Source organism: Herpailurus yagouaroundi, unplaced genomic scaffold, assembly GCF_014898765.1.
Source record: "Herpailurus yagouaroundi ecotype Mexico unplaced genomic scaffold, PumYag 189, whole genome shotgun sequence".
NCBI lineage: Eukaryota > Metazoa > Chordata > Mammalia > Carnivora > Felidae > Herpailurus > Herpailurus yagouaroundi.
In genome coordinates, this window is record NW_024412420.1 from 15,472,325 (window position 1) to 15,488,699 (window position 16,375).

The window sequence follows — 16,375 nt, forward strand, 5'->3', positions numbered from 1 at the left end:
TTAAAGAAGACCTTCTACAAACAAAAATAAAAATGCTTGGTATTTTATGAGAGTTTGGACACACTTGGGCTCCATTTCCCCTTTCAGGGGCCTATGTCTTTTGTGCTGAACCAGTTGGGTTCAGATGTGCCCTGTCCCAGAGTTCAGCTCTCCACAGCCCCACAGCTTCATCTTTGATTCCGGCTGATGAGGTCCCTGAGGCACTGGATTAGGAGCCATCTCCTTTGTTCTGTGCCCCCCAAAATTTGTGGATTTCCCCTCAATGTAGGAGTCCATTCCTCTGAGCTTCTCAGGGGACCACATCTTGTGGATGTGATGCAAATAAATCTCTCCCTGATCTGGCTGGAGACAGTCCTGGGGCAAAGGTGTGCTGAATGAAAAGGAGGAGAATGCAATTGTAGAAACTTGTAGAGTAGGTGATTTAGGAAGTCGGGAAAATATGAAATTCTGAGTAAGTCATTAGAGAATTATTTACTTGGCCCACTTCACAGATTTTATGCAATAAAAATAGGGAAATATTGACAACTCTGCTTTATTTTGCACATTGACAATCCATTATTAAATACCCTAATTCTGAAACATTCTGAAGGTCAAGTCCATCCCTGGGAGTTCATATTTTTCAGCTTAAGAGCTGCCTTCAAGTGAAAGCTTCCACTCATACTGAATCCTCAGTTTACGTCCTGGTAGTGTGCTTTGTTGTTGGCTTATGCAGAAGACCCTTGCAAGCAAGGATTCTGACTTATTACTTTTGTCTTGTTCATCTCTGGGGGCACCTGGGTGGCTCAGTTGCTTGACTATCTTGTTCATCTCTGTAATTTCCAACACGGCATCTGACTCACACAAAATACCCAGTCAATGTAAACATGAAAGAAAGAACCAAATGAGATCAGCTATGGAGCAAATCATACCTAGTTTTACCCTCCACAGTGCCTAGTGCATGGTGATGCTCAGCAAGTGTGTGTTGAATGAATGAATGAATGAATGAACGAACAAATGTGATATGAAACCAAACAATAGCTTGTTGTTCCAATGATAAAAAATCCTTGACTTCTAAACCCTGTAGTCCTAAATCAAATCAAAATCAGGTTGACATGTTTTCATCTAGGAATGTATTTCTATGAAAAGTCCTACAGAGCATTCAAAAGTAGATCACACTGAATTATGTGTTTAACTCATGTCCTTTTGGGAAAAGAATAGAATTATTTAATGACAGCATCAGTCGCTTTGGTTGTGCTGGTATTAGTCCTTCTCTGCTAATGATGTACTCTCCCCTCGAAAGTCATCGTCTGTCCCTTCTCAGATACTGACATTGACCCATGAAATGTTCAACACAGACAAGGCATTCAGGAGGAGTTAGCAGTGAGCTGGGGGAAGACTAGCTGGTTCAGGAACTGACAATACACTGTCCAGTAAGGTTTGTACTAAGTTGATCAAACAAATGACATGATTTCAGCAACCCTTTCCAAATTACACTGTCAGTGACCCTGAGTGTGAAAAATAGGGACATCCAAGTCTCACATTGCAGGGTCTTCCTATTTTGTATTTTTATTCAAGTATAGTTAACATATGGTGTAATATTAGTTTCAGGTGTTCAATATAGTGATCCAACAATTCTTAGAGTACTCAGTGCTCATCATGGTAAGTGTACTCTTAATCGCCTCTATTTCACCACCACCACCCCCCATCTATCTCCCTTCTGGCAACCACTAGTTTATTCTCTGTATTTAAGGGTCTGATTTTTTGTCTTTTTTTTCCTTTGTTCATCTGTTTTGTTTCTTAAATTCCACATATGAATGAAGTCATACAGTATTTGTCTTTCTCTGATTTAGTTCACTTAGCATTATACCCTTTAGGTTCATCCATGTTGTTGCAAATGGCAATAAAAAGATTTCAATCTTTTTATGACTGAACAATATTCCATTGTATATGGAATATCTCCATCCATTCATCTATCGATGGGCATTTAGGCTGCTTCCATGTCTTGGCTATGGTAAATAATGTTGCGATAAACTTAGGGGTGCATATATCTTTTCAAATCAGTGTTTTCATTTTCTTTGGGTGAATACCCAGTAGTGGAATTACTGAATCACATGATAATTCTATTTTTAGTTTTTTGAGGAAGAAGGGTCTCTCTTTAAAAGGCAGCTCAATCACTCAAAGGAACAGAGGATAAATACGTAAGTGATACAATGAGAGTTGCTTTGTAGCCAAGCAATCGAGGTCTGAGTCCTGGCTCAGCCACTTGCCAACTCATATCTTTAGACAAGCTATTTAACCTCTGTGAGCTTTACTACTTCATATTTTAAAAGAGTTACAATGCCTACCATGTAAGAATGCTAGAGAGTGGTATTAGCTTCTCAGGAAGAAGCGGCAGCACTTAACATCAGGCAGGAGGAAGCTACCACTACATAAAATTCCATTTGGGGGCACCTGGGTGGATCAGTCGGTTAAGCATCCAACCTTGACTCAGGTCATAATCTCACGGTTCGTGAGTTTGAGCCCCAAGTCGGGCTCTGTGCTGACAGCTCAGAGCCTGGAGCCTGTTTCGGATTCTGCGTCTCCCTGTCTCTCTGCTCCTCCCCTGTTCATGCTCTGTCTCTCTCTGTCTCAAAAATAAATAAATGTTAAAAAAAAAATTTTTTTTTAAATAAACATTTAAAAAAAATTTTTTAAACCTCAATTTAAAAATTGTGCAGTTCTATTCAAATGCTTAACCATCAAAGAGGAAGAGAGCAAAGCAGGTTCCGTGTTTGACGTAGATGTTGCTGTTCACAAGAAGCAAAGAAATGCACCAGACACAGAGTCAGGGGACTTAAAGTTGGCCAGAAGCAGGAGCCTCGGTCTTTCTAAAAGGCAGTGCTCCAAAGGTGGGCCCCAACACAACAGGCCCCATCTCATTCATTTTGCTTCTCAGAAAAAGCCAAGGTTGCAGAGGAAGCTTTCTAGCTCAAATCATGGACAAAAACCAAGCCAGTTTCTGGAAAGACTCCTGTTCCTGCCCCCAACCCAAGCCAGTCAACATCGGGCAAGATGGTGCCTTGTTATCATGAGAAGTTCTTCCTGCGAGTCACCCCTCACCACCAAGACCACATTCAACACTGGAAGTTGTAGCTCCTAAATGCCAAGAAGCATTTTGTCCACATGAGGATGAAGCTGCCTTGAGCCATCCCAGTCTTACCCTGACATGGGTGGGTGAAGTGATTTCATTTCCCCATATTGCCCTTTCTCGTATGATGGCACAAGATCTGAGAAGGGAGGCTAACAGGCGCTATTTTTTTTCAAGCAGCTATCAACCACATTCAGAAATCAGGACTGCAAATAGGCATAATCTGCACTCCTCCCACAACGTAGCCTCCAAAATGAAGTTCTACAAGGATCACAGTGGCTCTTAGAATTACTGAGTGCCCAGGGCAGTAAGGTACTGCCTTACGTGACTACATCACGTCACCACTGGCGGACCCAAAGGGGAAAAAAGGAAACGGCAGCACCCATACAACTGGGCCCTGTCTTCTTGGATGGATTCGATATAAGGGAGTTGCTAAGAAGGCTCTGCCTCCTACCCCCGAAGCAAAATTTTCTCATTCTTTGAACTAATGCAGATACTCAAATCAAATTTGCTCTGGAAAACAAGTTAGTAAGTACACAATTTCATTTCTGATCGCCTATAGCTGCTAAAGGAAACTAATTCTAGCTGCCCAGAGGAAACAGCCTGAGGCCCCAGGTGAATTGTGAGCAGTCTGGCTCGGCACCCACACTCCTAATTATATGACACTGGCTCTGCATGAGGTCAATATGGTGCTTTCTCCTTTTCAGACTTTTTAAATTTCTGTCATCTCACTTAATCCTAGAATCCATAACAGATCTAGGATGTGAGTGGGAAAGATGACATAACCCTCACTGTATGGCAGGGGAAAACGCTGAGTTAAGTGATGATTCTCAAGCCCCGTAACAAGTCAGAGATAAAGTCAGGAAGACACATTCATTCTTTCAACAGATGTTTATTAAGCATCTACTCTGTACCAAGCAGTGAGCTAGGCTCCAGGGAAGCAGCAGTGCACGAATGCTAATCTCCAGTAAGCATTTCAGTGAGGAAACAATGGAAGAGCTGGCAATTTTAGCTGTCGATGATGACAATAAGCAAGACAGAGAGTGACGAGGCTGTTGAGCATGTGGACTGATGGCCAAGCAAGAGCTCTCAGAAGCAGTAACATTTCTGCCGAGGCCTGAATAACAAGAAAGAGAGGGGAAGCATTCCAGGAAGGAGGAAGAACAGGGTCCGGTCTCAGGGATGTCCAATGGAACATACTGGCCAATGTGGTGGCATTGTGGTCAGGAAGGGGGAGGGTGGGAAGACACGAGGTGGGAGCAGAGAAGGTAAATAAGAATAAAAACTTTGAAAATATTGTAATAATATATTTTCCATCACCCTAAATCATCAGGCTTAGCAATGGTTTAATATTTCAGGAGAAACTACTAGAAAAAAATAAAGTCATTGTCCAAATTTTACTGTAAAATTAGATGAAGAGAGAAGTATAGCCAGACAATAGTTATGAGAGTCCAGATTTCTAGAGAAGAGAGATTTCTTAATCTGAAAGTTCTCTTTACATAGCAAGAGGCCAGCCTGGTCCTTTGTCAAAGAAAGGAACTCTGAGTGAAGAGAGCTCAGACCTGATACAGGGAACTCCCACCTTACTAGAAAGGAAATGAAGCCACTTCCAAGGCGGGGCGGCAGAAGGACAGGAGGAAGGAAGTGGATGAGGAATTGTTCACATATGCCATATCTAGTTTCATTGCCCCCCTCACTGGGGCCATTATCTGGGGCTGCAGATGTTAGAAACAGAATCAGTACATCGGGGGGTGGGGGGAGCCCAAACAGTGAAGTTTGTTTCTCACTTTCCTGGCCACAAACTGGAAGTTTTTCAAGCTAAAGTTGGTGCTTGAAATGCAAATGCAGTTTCAGGTCCTGCCCCATCCTCACCCCATGATACTTCTTCAATCTGATCCAATGCCTGAGTCTCTCCAATGTAGATAGTCCCACCAGTGGTGACTGGGATCCAGCCACTGAGAGCATGGAACTAATCTGGGAAAATCTGGAGCTGGGAAAGAAGCCTCCTGACCAAGATTCCACTTCTCCTGATATCTTGTGGCCTTTGGACAGGCTCTGCGTGCAGAAAGTCAGCAATAGTTAGAAGCCATATTTTCTGGATGTATAACAAGCATTTCTCTTTAGGCATCCCCTTGCTCTAACCACCCTTGCTGGTACACGGGCACTCAGAATCGGCTCCCGGTGCTGACTCCACAGGTCGACCCAGGCCCGCAAGTGGTGCGGGGGGCACAGCTTGGACGAGGCGCACAGGGGGGAGTCACACAGGCAGCAGAGGTGGAGCATGGATTGCAAGGGAGTCTGTGGAGAGAGAGAAAAGGTGAATGAAGTGAGGGATGGGAAATGAATGATGTGTGATAAAGCATAAGGAAGGAGTCCCCTCTTTAAAACTACAGGACAGGGACCCAACAGATGCCCTAGCCATTGACCCCCTATTGTGCACCCCTAGTGCTAGACTGAGGGATCTCTATCTACAATGTCATCCAGAATTAAGGTTTTCTAGATGAGACTCGGGTTCTAGCCTACAAGATAAAAAATACAAACAAAGATTAAAAAGAGAGCAAAAGTGAGTTCAACAAACCTGCTGGGATCTATACTCAAATTGCCTGTTCAAGATACAGCCATGTTTCTACTCTCAGCAGTGAATGGCTAGCCAAGCAGCCCCACTGGAGACCTGGCAATGGATCCTAATGGATGGTCACTCCCTTCATATTCCGTCAATGAGGCAGAGTATGAGAAGAGGAAGGGCAATGGGTCACTCAACAGGAGCATAGACTGCCTTCTGGTTTGTAGACAACACCACTGTTACCGTAAGGAACTCATAAGAATTGGGCAAATGATTGGCCAAGAGTGCCTAGATCACACATACTTGCAATCCTCACTCTCCAGAAGTTTCCGGTACGTGGCAATCTCGCTCTCCAGCCGGGCCTTGACGTCCAGCAGCACCTGGTACTCCTGGTTCTGCCGCTCCAGGTCAGCCCGGATCTCAGACAGCTGCTCCTCCACGTCGCGGATCAGGATCTGCATCTGGGCCAGCTCGGTGCCGAAGCGTGCATCCGACTCACACAGGGAGTTCTGCAGACAGTCCTTCTGTAGTGGCAAATAACCGGGTAAGAGATCGAGGTGTCCCAAAATTCAGCAGTAGGAATCATGGCCAACCTCACCATGTCATAGGACATGCCCAGAACTCTGGAGAAATCGCTGCCCATATCACCACGACTTTTCACAAAATTCTACCTGGAGGAAGTGTTCATCCCTGTATTCCCAGTACCTGACCAAGTAGACACCCAGTGACGTCTTGTGGAACGAAGGCCTGAATCGCCACCCTTTATTGTAAAGGAAGTGGAGTTGGCTTTTTAAAGGAACCGGTTTTGGGGGTCAAACCAACCTTGATGGCGAGGCATCTCCCCCAGGGAGAGAGGGACCCAGCCCCTGAGTTCTGATTGTTAGTGGGACTGATGAGTGGGACTTGTAAGACATGCTGCTGCCAGGCCGTGGCCCGTGGCACCAGCAGCACGGTGAGGGCAGAGAACCGTACCAGGCTGTGCTGGGCCTGAAGCTCCACCTCCAGGGCGTTCACCGTGCGCCTCAGCTCCAGGATCTCCGACTGGCAGCACTGCAGCTCCTTGGAGCAGGACATGTCCTGCTTGCTGATGCTCTCGGACTGAAGCACAAGTGCACACAAACATCACATCACCTCCATGCCCAGGTGGAAGCCGGGGGGCCCTCCCTATTCCGAGGCGGCACCCTCACCTGATCTTGGAACCACTGCTCCACGTCATTGTGGCCGGTCTGCATCATGGCCTCGTAGTGGCACCGCATCTCGTCCAGCACCCTGCTCAGGTCCACGGTGGGCTCCGCGTCCAGTTTAATCTGGAGCTTGTCCCCTAGCTGGCCCCTCAGGATGTGGACTTCCTGTGGGCACAGAAGGACCAACACTCTGAGTGAGGAAAGGGCTTTGGACAGAGCAGATGGCACCTGAACCCCTTCTCTGATGAGCAGCATGAGGGGTGAGCCCACTTGTGCACGATGTGAAAGATCTTGTCCAGGATCCACTGGGAAGAGCCCAGTGGGTCGCCTTCTTAAATTCACAAGGCAAACCTTTAGAGACAAGGAACCCGCCCCCCCCCACCCCCACCGCTACCTCTGCTACATCCTACAGAGTCAGCCTGACTCCCACACCCAGATCAACCCCTCATCCTGATGCCAACTGAGCCTGGCTTCTAATCCTACAGCCACAGGGTGGGCGGTGCTCCCTTCTCTGCTCAGTGCCCTCTCCCATGGGTCTGCAGCCCCAAGCCCAGACCTGCTCGTGGTTGCTCTTGAGGCAGAGCATCTCCTCCTTCAGGGACTCCTGCTGGGCCTCCAGGTCGGCCTTGGCCAGGCTCAGGTCATCCAGGAGCTTGTGCATCCCACACATGTCTGCCTCCACCACCTGGCGTAGGGACAGCTCACTCTCGTGCCTTCCAGGACAGGAGATGAAAGGTCAGCAGGATGACAAGGACAGCCCCTTTCAGCTGCCCCCAGTTTCCATTTCCTTCACCAATTAGGATCCTCATTTGCTCACTGTGCTCAGCAGTGGCTTCAGAGACTAATTAGACTCAACCCCTCTACTCAATCAGGTCATGGTCTAGCAAGGTATTCATAGTAGGTATCATTTTTACCATTGGGCATTGAAGAAACTTTGGTTCCAAAAGATGAATTAGCTTGCATGAGATCATGTATTTCAGGATCCAGTACAGGACTCACACCGCTAGGTTAAGCAACATCCAGGTACCTGGTCAATGATTTGCTCCCTTATTCCTTGTGTTGGGCTACTTGTCTATCTCTGACCTTTGTCTGGTAGAAATGCCTGGTATTTGAGGTCCCCATAGATAAATTTGGACCCTGACCTATCTGTAAATGGTTCCTCTAACTTACATGTGAAATTCAGTGACTGTCCTTGCTCAGTTTATTCTTGAAATCACCTTATTCTGCTCCTGATGAGTGAGCTCAAGCAGCCTTACCTTCCATTTTAAAGAAGTAAATGAAGGAGGCATAACTCTAGGCTACACCATACATACTGAATTTGATGTGTTTTTTTTTTCCTCAGCCACTTTCTATTAGTTTTGTTTGTAATAAAAATCTTTATTTGGAGAATTTAGGAAAGAAGAAACAGGACAGTAACTCAGTCAATTAAGTAGTTGGCCATTGTGACTTAGGGTAGAGGAAGGAGTCACTCTGAGACCTCTTCCAGCCCTACTTACTTGATTCTAAAGTCATCAGCAGCCAGCTTGGCATTGTCAACTTGAATAATGAGCCTGGTATTCTCAGCCTTGCTGCACAGGATCTGTGGAAAACCAGGAAGACAGTTCATGCACAAAACATCATACTCTGGGCTCTAGCTCTATGGGTGACATCTACACTCATGCTCAGGAGAACCCAAGAGCACAAAGACCCTTGAGTCTTCAATGGCCCTTTGACTGCCATGCCCTTCCACCTTCCTCAGACACAGCATACCCCAGGCTACTTCAGACCTCACCTTCTGCTGGAGCTCCTCGATGGTCCGGAAGTACGACTGGTAGTCTGGACACACGCTGGACTCGTGGCATTTGCTCGACTCTCGGATCTTGGTCTCCAGCTCTGCATTCTCCCGCTCCAGCTGACGCACCTTCTCCAGGTAGTTGGCCAGGCGGTCGTTCAGGAACTGCATGGTCACTTTCTCGTGCCCATTCGGGGCGCCTTCCCCATAGTTCCCACACACTCCGATGTTGCCGGGAATGTCACGGGTCCCTGGCAAGGGGCAAGCGGTTTGGCAGCTATAGGGTACACAGAGGCTGGGTCGGCCCAGAGGAGTTGTCCCCACACGCACCCGGTTGGCATGTGCCAGGGTGGCAGACAGGCACAGGGAGGCAGCCTTGGCCTCTGCCCCAGGCTGGCCCCCAACGTCAATGCAGGAACCGCAGACATTTGCAGCTTCGGGCATCTGAGTGCTGCCCAGACAGCGGGATGAGCTGATGTAGCAGGAGGTCATGGTGTGGGCTGAGGTAGCACAGGAGCTTCAGAGCAGCTGTGAAGGCCGAGCCACTGAGTGTGACAACCCCTTTCCCTGCTAGGCCTTTTATACCCCATCCCAGGTGGGTGTTGGCTCAATGCTTTGACCTCAGCGCCTTGATTCTCTACCTACTGTTGTACTGTCATCCTGTTACTCAGCTGTTGGTTTACCATTAAGAGTTCCTCGCCTCATTAAAGGAATGTTGATGAATTTGAGGTGCCTCCTGGCTCTTTGATATCAGGTTGTCTGTTGATGGGAAGTAAGAAACTTTTATTATTTTTCAAAGAACAAAATCCTTTTAGCCATCAGAGGTTCATACCTTGACTAGAGCTGATGTGCCCACACTGAAGGCATGACTTTCCTCTTGGTCATAAGATAAACCCTATGAGAACAATGATGCCCACCTGGGTTAAGACTAAACCAGCCTTCTCTATCCAGGGAAGAGCCTGGTTTCGGGCTGATAGATGTTATGGGTTTTGGTTATCAAAAACTTCACATTTCTTCTTTCTTCTCTTTGCCTTTCAAACTCACTTTGAGGGGCAATAAGACTTGGGTAAGTCCATTCATTCAACATGCATCTCGTGGCACATCCCATGTGCCAGGCACTATGCCATGCCCCTGTCATACAACTAGTTAAGCCTGACATAGTTCCTGTCCATCAGGAAGCAACCCAAACTTAGGTAGCCATGGATGTTTTAAATAAGTTGTCTGCAAAGATCATCAGTACAAGGGTGACCTTGAACCTTGCCTGATCTGGACCAGGAAAGATAAGCTCAATAAGCCAGAAACAAGCAAAAATGAACAATAACCTTTTTACGTTCCAAGGCTGTGAAACTCAATGGACATTGAGTTATCAGAGTCAGTATGGTGGTTTTTCCTGCCCTACTTCCTTGATTCTAAAATTCTTTACTGAGCACTTAACATATGTGTTAGGGGGCTTATCAACAATATTGTTTAATCCTTCTTACCATCCTGTAAGGTGGATATTCTTACCATAACTTTACGAAAGAAAGAAAAGACATTGAGGACCAGAGACGTGAAGTTGTTTTTCTAAGATCAACCCCCTTATAAAGTGGCAAAGCCTGTTGTTAATATCAGTTTCTTTCAACTCCAGAGCCCATTCTTGTTCTCTTCACCTTGCACACCCCCCAGTAGGGGAATAAGTGTGTCATTGCCAGAATTAAGAAGGATTATAAGGTCTAGAAATTGTACAAGAAGTTGAAATTAAGAGATAAAATAAGAATTTAACATTCTATATTATTCTTTGTGTCTCAGAAAATACAAATGTTGAGATACCAGAACAATAGGGCAAGGCTTCTCCAAGGACCATGCAGAAGGATTCCCAGGAGAAATCTCCATCCCCAAAATTATTATACATCTCATACCCCACTAGCTCTTGGCATCAGAGAGCCAAGACTGCTGACTACTAAGGTCCCAAAAGTTCTCTTAAAATTTGTGGCAGGAGATAGATTGCCCCCTAGGACTGAGAAAGACCTAATATGGAGTAAACTAAGTTATCAGAGTCAGTATCAGGGTTATAACTAAATCTTCATGAAAATGAATATTTTCCAGTGCTCTAAGCATTGAGCAAAAGCGGAATAGACATCTCTATAGGGACCAGATCTGTATATATGAAACATAAACTATTGGAGTTCTATCAAGAAGAAATACAGAAGTCTGAGACTTCTATTCAGGATGGGTTTCCCAGGAAGGGTAACTAGTGGTCAGCTCTGTCCTAAGGGTTACTCAGAGCTCATCAATGAATAACTCTTTATAGACATCATAATTAGAAGACCTCACCAGGTCAGCCCATCTCATCCTTCAGAGGCCTTTGGGTGCGATCTGCATAGGTTACATCTTCAAACACTGCTTTGTTACTCTCCTCTGTCTCATCACATAGCAACAAGCTTCTCTATAAACCAGGGAACTAGACTTATAAAGTCATTTCTTTTGACCCGCTAAATCGAATCTATCTTTTGACTTTATTCTCTGGCAGGATTCATTCCATTAGCTAAAACTCATGATTTCCTCCATCTCAAAATACACAACACTTGTTACTGCATAACATCGCTGCTGAGGCTTTCTATGTCGAGGTGACACTCCTCTGTACTGAAGCTTCATCATGGTCCTGGCTTGGGCTTCAACCGAATGTGCTGTTTTGCATAATGACACTGATGTTGCGTGTCTCTTTGTAAAGTTGCTTGGTTCCACTGAGTTGCATTTTTCTCAAAGGAGGTGAGTGTGGGGTGAAGATCCTTGCCCTCATATCTAAGACTGCCTTTCTTCCCAACCCTTTAAAAAGAGTCCCTGTGGCCCTTGGTAACCAAACATGAGCCAGAGTCAGTGACAAGAGGTGGCAAAGACGGAGTGTGAGAGACAGAAGCCTGTAGCCCTCCTTCACTCACCTGTGTGCACACAGTTCTCTCACTGAGTCTGACTTCAAAAATACCAGTCTCTAGAAGCAGGAAGCCTACTGCAGATGGAAAGGCAGAGCTGTGGTCTTGGGATGCTGTTTTCAAACATGGTGGTGTTACAGATGGATGCATCTCAACCAGCGGGAGAGAAAGCTGTGGACCTGTAGACTAGCCCCCAGGAATCGTGCCTAGCCCACAGCCTACTTTTTCTACGCTGTGGCTCCTGCTACAGGAAGATGCGTGAGGCATCCAAGGGTTTGTGCCATGTAAGGGAACCTCGCCCATCACATAATATAGGGGGTGCAAACGTCGAAGACAGCTCCTGTGTGTGGAGCCTCATACTGCCGTGTCCTCTGGGTGTTAGGAAGTGGTGCCAGAGAAAACTATAGGTCAAGAAAATCATGAAGACTTTTAAAAGAAGAATAATAAATAATAATAATAAGTAATAAATGATCTATTATTCTAGGTATGCAACTCTTGAGGCTTTGATGAATGGAAAAAGCACACTTTTATTCAAATTAGATAGGCTTTTACCATCAGGTTTCTTAGATCCAGCTCCATAATCCACAAAGTTTATGCACTTAATCAATGTTGTTTTCCTCCTACCATGACATCATCTAGACACTAAGAGCGCGTCTATAAAAGACACAGTCCCTGCCTTAGAGTAGGGGAGGCATTTGTGACAAGGCACCACAGTGGCCTGTGGAGGTGGTGCCACACTCACTCTGAGGCCTTCAGACATGTTATCATCTTTCTCCCCATTACCCATTACCCTGCGGATGGCCCCAGAGCAGAATCCACTTTTCCCTTGCAGCTGTCTATTCCGGATACCAAGTAATTCTCTGTGGCACCAGCTGGGTGTCCTATAGTTCAATTTAATCCCTATGTTACCCACCTGGATTTAGCATCAGATCTCACAAGGTAAAGGCTCAGTCCCACAAGGCTGCCCTTCTTCAGACACCAAGCGTAAGTTCCAGGTTGTCACCTGTCCTTCTGAATGACTGGCTATAACTCAGTGTTCCCGTGACCCCTTCCTTGGGTTTGATAATTTGCTGGAATGACTCCCAGAACTCAGGGAAACATTCATGTTTACCAGTTTAGCATCAAGGATATGATAAAGGACACGAAGAATAGCCTGATAAAGAGACACATAGGGCAAGATATGTGGGGAGGGGTGCAGAACTTTCATGCCCTCTCTGAACGAGCCAGGCTCCCTGCACCCCCATGCGTTTGTCTTTGTACAGTGTTTATGTATCCTACTCAGCAGAACTTTCCATACACTTCATGGCAGAATCAGTAAGGAGTTTGTTCACAAGAGCTTCCCCACGGCCATCAGAGGTCTGGGAGAAAGAGCACCCAGCCACCGGGGGGCTGGGGGGAGGTAGAGAGGGGGACTCTGTGAGGAATCCACCTTCTCATATTCTTTGGGTACCTATAAAGGTACTCTTTATACCTTGAGTATATGAGTATAGTATAGTATAATATAGTATAGTATAGTATAGTATAGTATATGAGTATGAGTATAGTCTCATACTCTTCGGGTACCTATATAGGTACTCTTCGGGTACCTATAAAGGGATGGCCAGGGTCATAATGTTGAATCTGGTGTGTGGTTGAAGCCTGTGAGAGTAGAGCCACTCCCCTGGGCAACGTGGAGACCCATCCAATATGTCCCTCACCTGCAGAGGAGGGGCATTCACAGAAAGGAAAGAAGCACTCAAGGGCTTAGGTCCTCCTTGACCTAGTGTCTGGGAAGGAGCTCCTGGGAGCCCAGGGGCTGGGTATGGTATCCAGCAGACAGAGGGAAATGGGAACTAGAAGGAGAGGGTGTCAGACAAGATCCCTTTCCTCCCAGAACCATGAGATTGGACAGGTCTGTGTGGCCCACAAGCAGGCTGTGAGTTGGGTCTTCTAGACTCATGTCCCATAGATCCCTTTTGCTATTATCAAGGTAGAGCTGAATCCCCTCTCAACCACCCATCCTCCACCCAGCCACAGGGAATCTGGGGTCCTTTATGCACTCTTGACCAGTATCAGAGTGACAGAATGCTCCAAGTCCTGGCCGTGGAACTTAGTGCCTGAGGACAGGTGACCCAAAAGGCAGGACCTAATTATTTGGCCCCTTCTGCACCCCAGGAGAGCCTCCTTCTAGGGCTGACAAGGCAGGATTAGGGCTGTGTTTTCATTTAAGGAGGGGGTATTTCTGGACAGCCTCTGCTCCCAGCGCTGCCCCTCACTAGCCAGGTGGCCCAGAGCAAGTCAGCCAGCTCTTCTGGTCCCTGGTTCCCCACTGAAAATACAAGCTCTGGAACAGACCATGGGCTTGAACTCTTGAGCACAACCCAAGTAAGAATTACACTGCACATTTTGCAACTATACATGTGCAAAACACACATACATATTATTTTCTATTCTGTTCTCTCTTTCTCTCACTCTCTTGCTCTCTCTCTCTTTTGCCCTCTCTCTAGCTGATCAAAATCCACTAAAATGACTTCACAGACCATCAGTGGATCACAGCCATAGTTTAAAATACACCACACAGGTGCCCACTGTAACTCGGTGAAATAACCTGACAACAGTAGACACACACAACAGGCATCTTCATTTATTAATTTATTCTTTTAACTTATTGGCCAGGAACCAGAAGACAGATGTAGCTCCCCAAGTGCTGCAGAAGGAAAATGGCCCAGCTAAGAGAACTTGAACGTCAAAACACAGGCGGAAGTCGTGAGAAACCGCAGAGCCTCAGGGACGCCCCACCCCAGAGATGAGCCGTCTGTAAGGTGGGTGTCAGCCACGGGGGAGTCTCTGGCTTCCCGTGTCTGTCATGTGCGGCGACGGGAAGGTCCCCACTGCCCTGTGTACGGGATCTGCTGCTACCATGGCAGCCTTGGGCTCACAGGGTGGGCTCAAGGAGGAGGTGCCGTGTGGGGCTTGTGGGGTGCAGGTCACGGGACACGCCTGTGGGTCGCCCGAGGGAGCGGCATGTGGATTGAAGGCATTCTGCAACCCAGATGCACAGAGACGTCCATCCTCAAGCCCAGCAGCTAAGAAAAGACAGACTTGGCCTGAGTCCCTGCCCTCCTGCCTTACTAGCTCAGGGGCCAATTGCGTTCTTTGAGCCCCGTACCTTCATCTACAATAACAAGGACGGTAATGTTAACTGCATGGCCTCCTATTAAGTCTTAGGGAAAATAATGCTGAAATCCATAGGAAGAGAGACAACAGGGCTCATCAGAGAGGACTGGGTCTTCTGTTCACACATAGGTGCTCTTCCCACATGCAACACTCCAAATACTTTCCTGCCACATGAGTTCTTTGCTGCCATCATTCTCTGAGCCTCAGTTTCCTCGATTACAAACTGGGGCCCCTAGAACCCTCACATACTCCTTCAGCTATGGCACAAGCAAAATTGACTAGGCCTGATAGAGATGAGGGGAGTCCCGTCAGACTTTTTTTTTTTAGTTAAAGAAAAGTGGCATATCTTTATTTTAATTTTTTTAAATGTTTTTATTTATTTTTGAGACAGAGACAGAGCATAAGCAGGGGAGGGACAGAGAGCAGGGGGAGACACAGAATCCGAAGCAGGCTCCAGGCTCTGAGCTGTCAGCACAGAGCCCCATGCGGGGCTCAAACTCAAACTGCGAGATCATGACCTGAGCCGAAGTCGGGCGCTTAACCGACTGAGCCACCCAGGTGCCCCTGTTTTTATTTATTTTTGAGACAGAGAGAGACAGAGCATGAGCAGGGGAGGGACACAGAGAGGGGGAGACACGGAATCAAAGTGGCATATCTTTAAGAAAGAAAGAAAGAAAGAAAGAAAGAAAGAAAGAAAGAAAGAAAGAAAAATTTAAGGTAGGCCTTATCATGTTGCATGGATTCATTGAAGGAAGACAAAATGCCCAGCACATCAGAAACGTTCCGGCCACACATATTCCTCCTTCTCCCTCACCCTGCTCATGGCCCAAGGCCACCGGCTAAAAGGAAAGAACCAAAATTAAGGGCCAGGCATGAGAGCGGTTGGGCACCCTGAGGAAGCAGAACCCCAAGTGTCCGCTGGGACAGGGGGGCACCCGTGGCTGAGAAGGAAGGAACTCAAGAGCTCTGGGCAGGTGTGTGATGTAGGATGGTCACAATACACGCATCAGCGTCCTGGAGATGCTACAAACACTGGCCCTCCTCAGCCTCACACGTACCCGCAGTCCTTGCTCTCCAGAAGGTTCCAGCACGTGGTGATCTCGCCCTCCAGCCTGGCCTTGACGTCCAGCAGCACCCGATACTGCCGGTTCGGCCGCTCCTCGGCCAGCTGGGCCTCCGCGCTGCCCATCAGTAGCTGGATCACCGCCGGTTCCGATGGTAACCGGACCCAGGCCTGTCCTGAGAAACCGCCCTCAAATCAGAGAGGGCCAACTGCGCTCCTTGCCAGTGCCCTCTGTTGCTAAAAGGGAGGTTTCGTGTCATCTCTTTGGAGAAGCTGAGTTCTGTTCCCCGAGCGATCATCTGGCGTCTCCCTGGAGGGGCACGGCCTTGAAGATGCAACAGTCACCTGGAAGAGGTAGAGCTCAGTGAGCGCCGGGGCCTCTGGTCTCAGCGCCGGCGCCCAGAGAGACGGGGCAGTAGAACGGAGGGGTGCCGACGTGTTGGAACTAAAGGAAAATTAGAGTGGCTTCGACCCCTTCCTGCCCCAACCAGAGACCAGAGGGGCTGTGCGCTCCCTGGGGACCCAGAGCAAGTCAGCCACAGGGTCCGGACTGCGGCCCGGTGCTCCTGACTCCAGCATGTTCTCTCCCTCTACACCAAACCTGTCCTGTTAAAAGGCCAAGC

The 16,375-nt window shown here is 47.3% G+C and overlaps 1 protein-coding gene across 1 annotated transcript; it reads right to left on the reverse strand.

Moving 5' to 3' along the window:
- Positions 1-3,978: 3,978 nt before the first annotated feature.
- Positions 3,979-9,357, reverse strand: LOC121044978 (keratin, type I cuticular Ha8-like). The gene is made up of 7 exons (XM_040497511.1): positions 8,625-9,357; positions 8,350-8,432; positions 7,410-7,566; positions 6,857-7,018; positions 6,642-6,767; positions 5,973-6,193; positions 3,979-5,404 (listed from the first exon to the last, which is right to left on the reverse strand). The coding sequence occupies exons 1-7, from the start codon at positions 9,114-9,116 to the stop codon at positions 5,272-5,274; spliced, it is 1,374 nt and encodes a 457-aa protein (XP_040353445.1). The 5' UTR covers positions 9,117-9,357; the 3' UTR covers positions 3,979-5,271.
- Positions 9,358-16,375: the final 7,018 nt, after the last annotated feature.

What these genes read in the sequence shown, in the direction of transcription:
- LOC121044978 (XM_040497511.1), bottom strand. Translation starts at nt 9,116, where the DNA reads ATGACCTCCTGCTACATCAGCTCATCCCGCTGTCTGGGCAGCACTCAG. An exon ending in TCAAGAGCAACCACGAGCAG is followed by an intron (nt 7,019 to 7,409) that starts GTCTGGGCTTGG and finishes CTGTGCCCACAG; the next exon opens with GAAGTCCACATCCTGAGGGG. An exon ending in TTCAGGCCCAGCACAGCCTG is followed by an intron (nt 6,194 to 6,641) that starts GTACGGTTCTCT and finishes TTGCCACTACAG; the next exon opens with AAGGACTGTCTGCAGAACTC.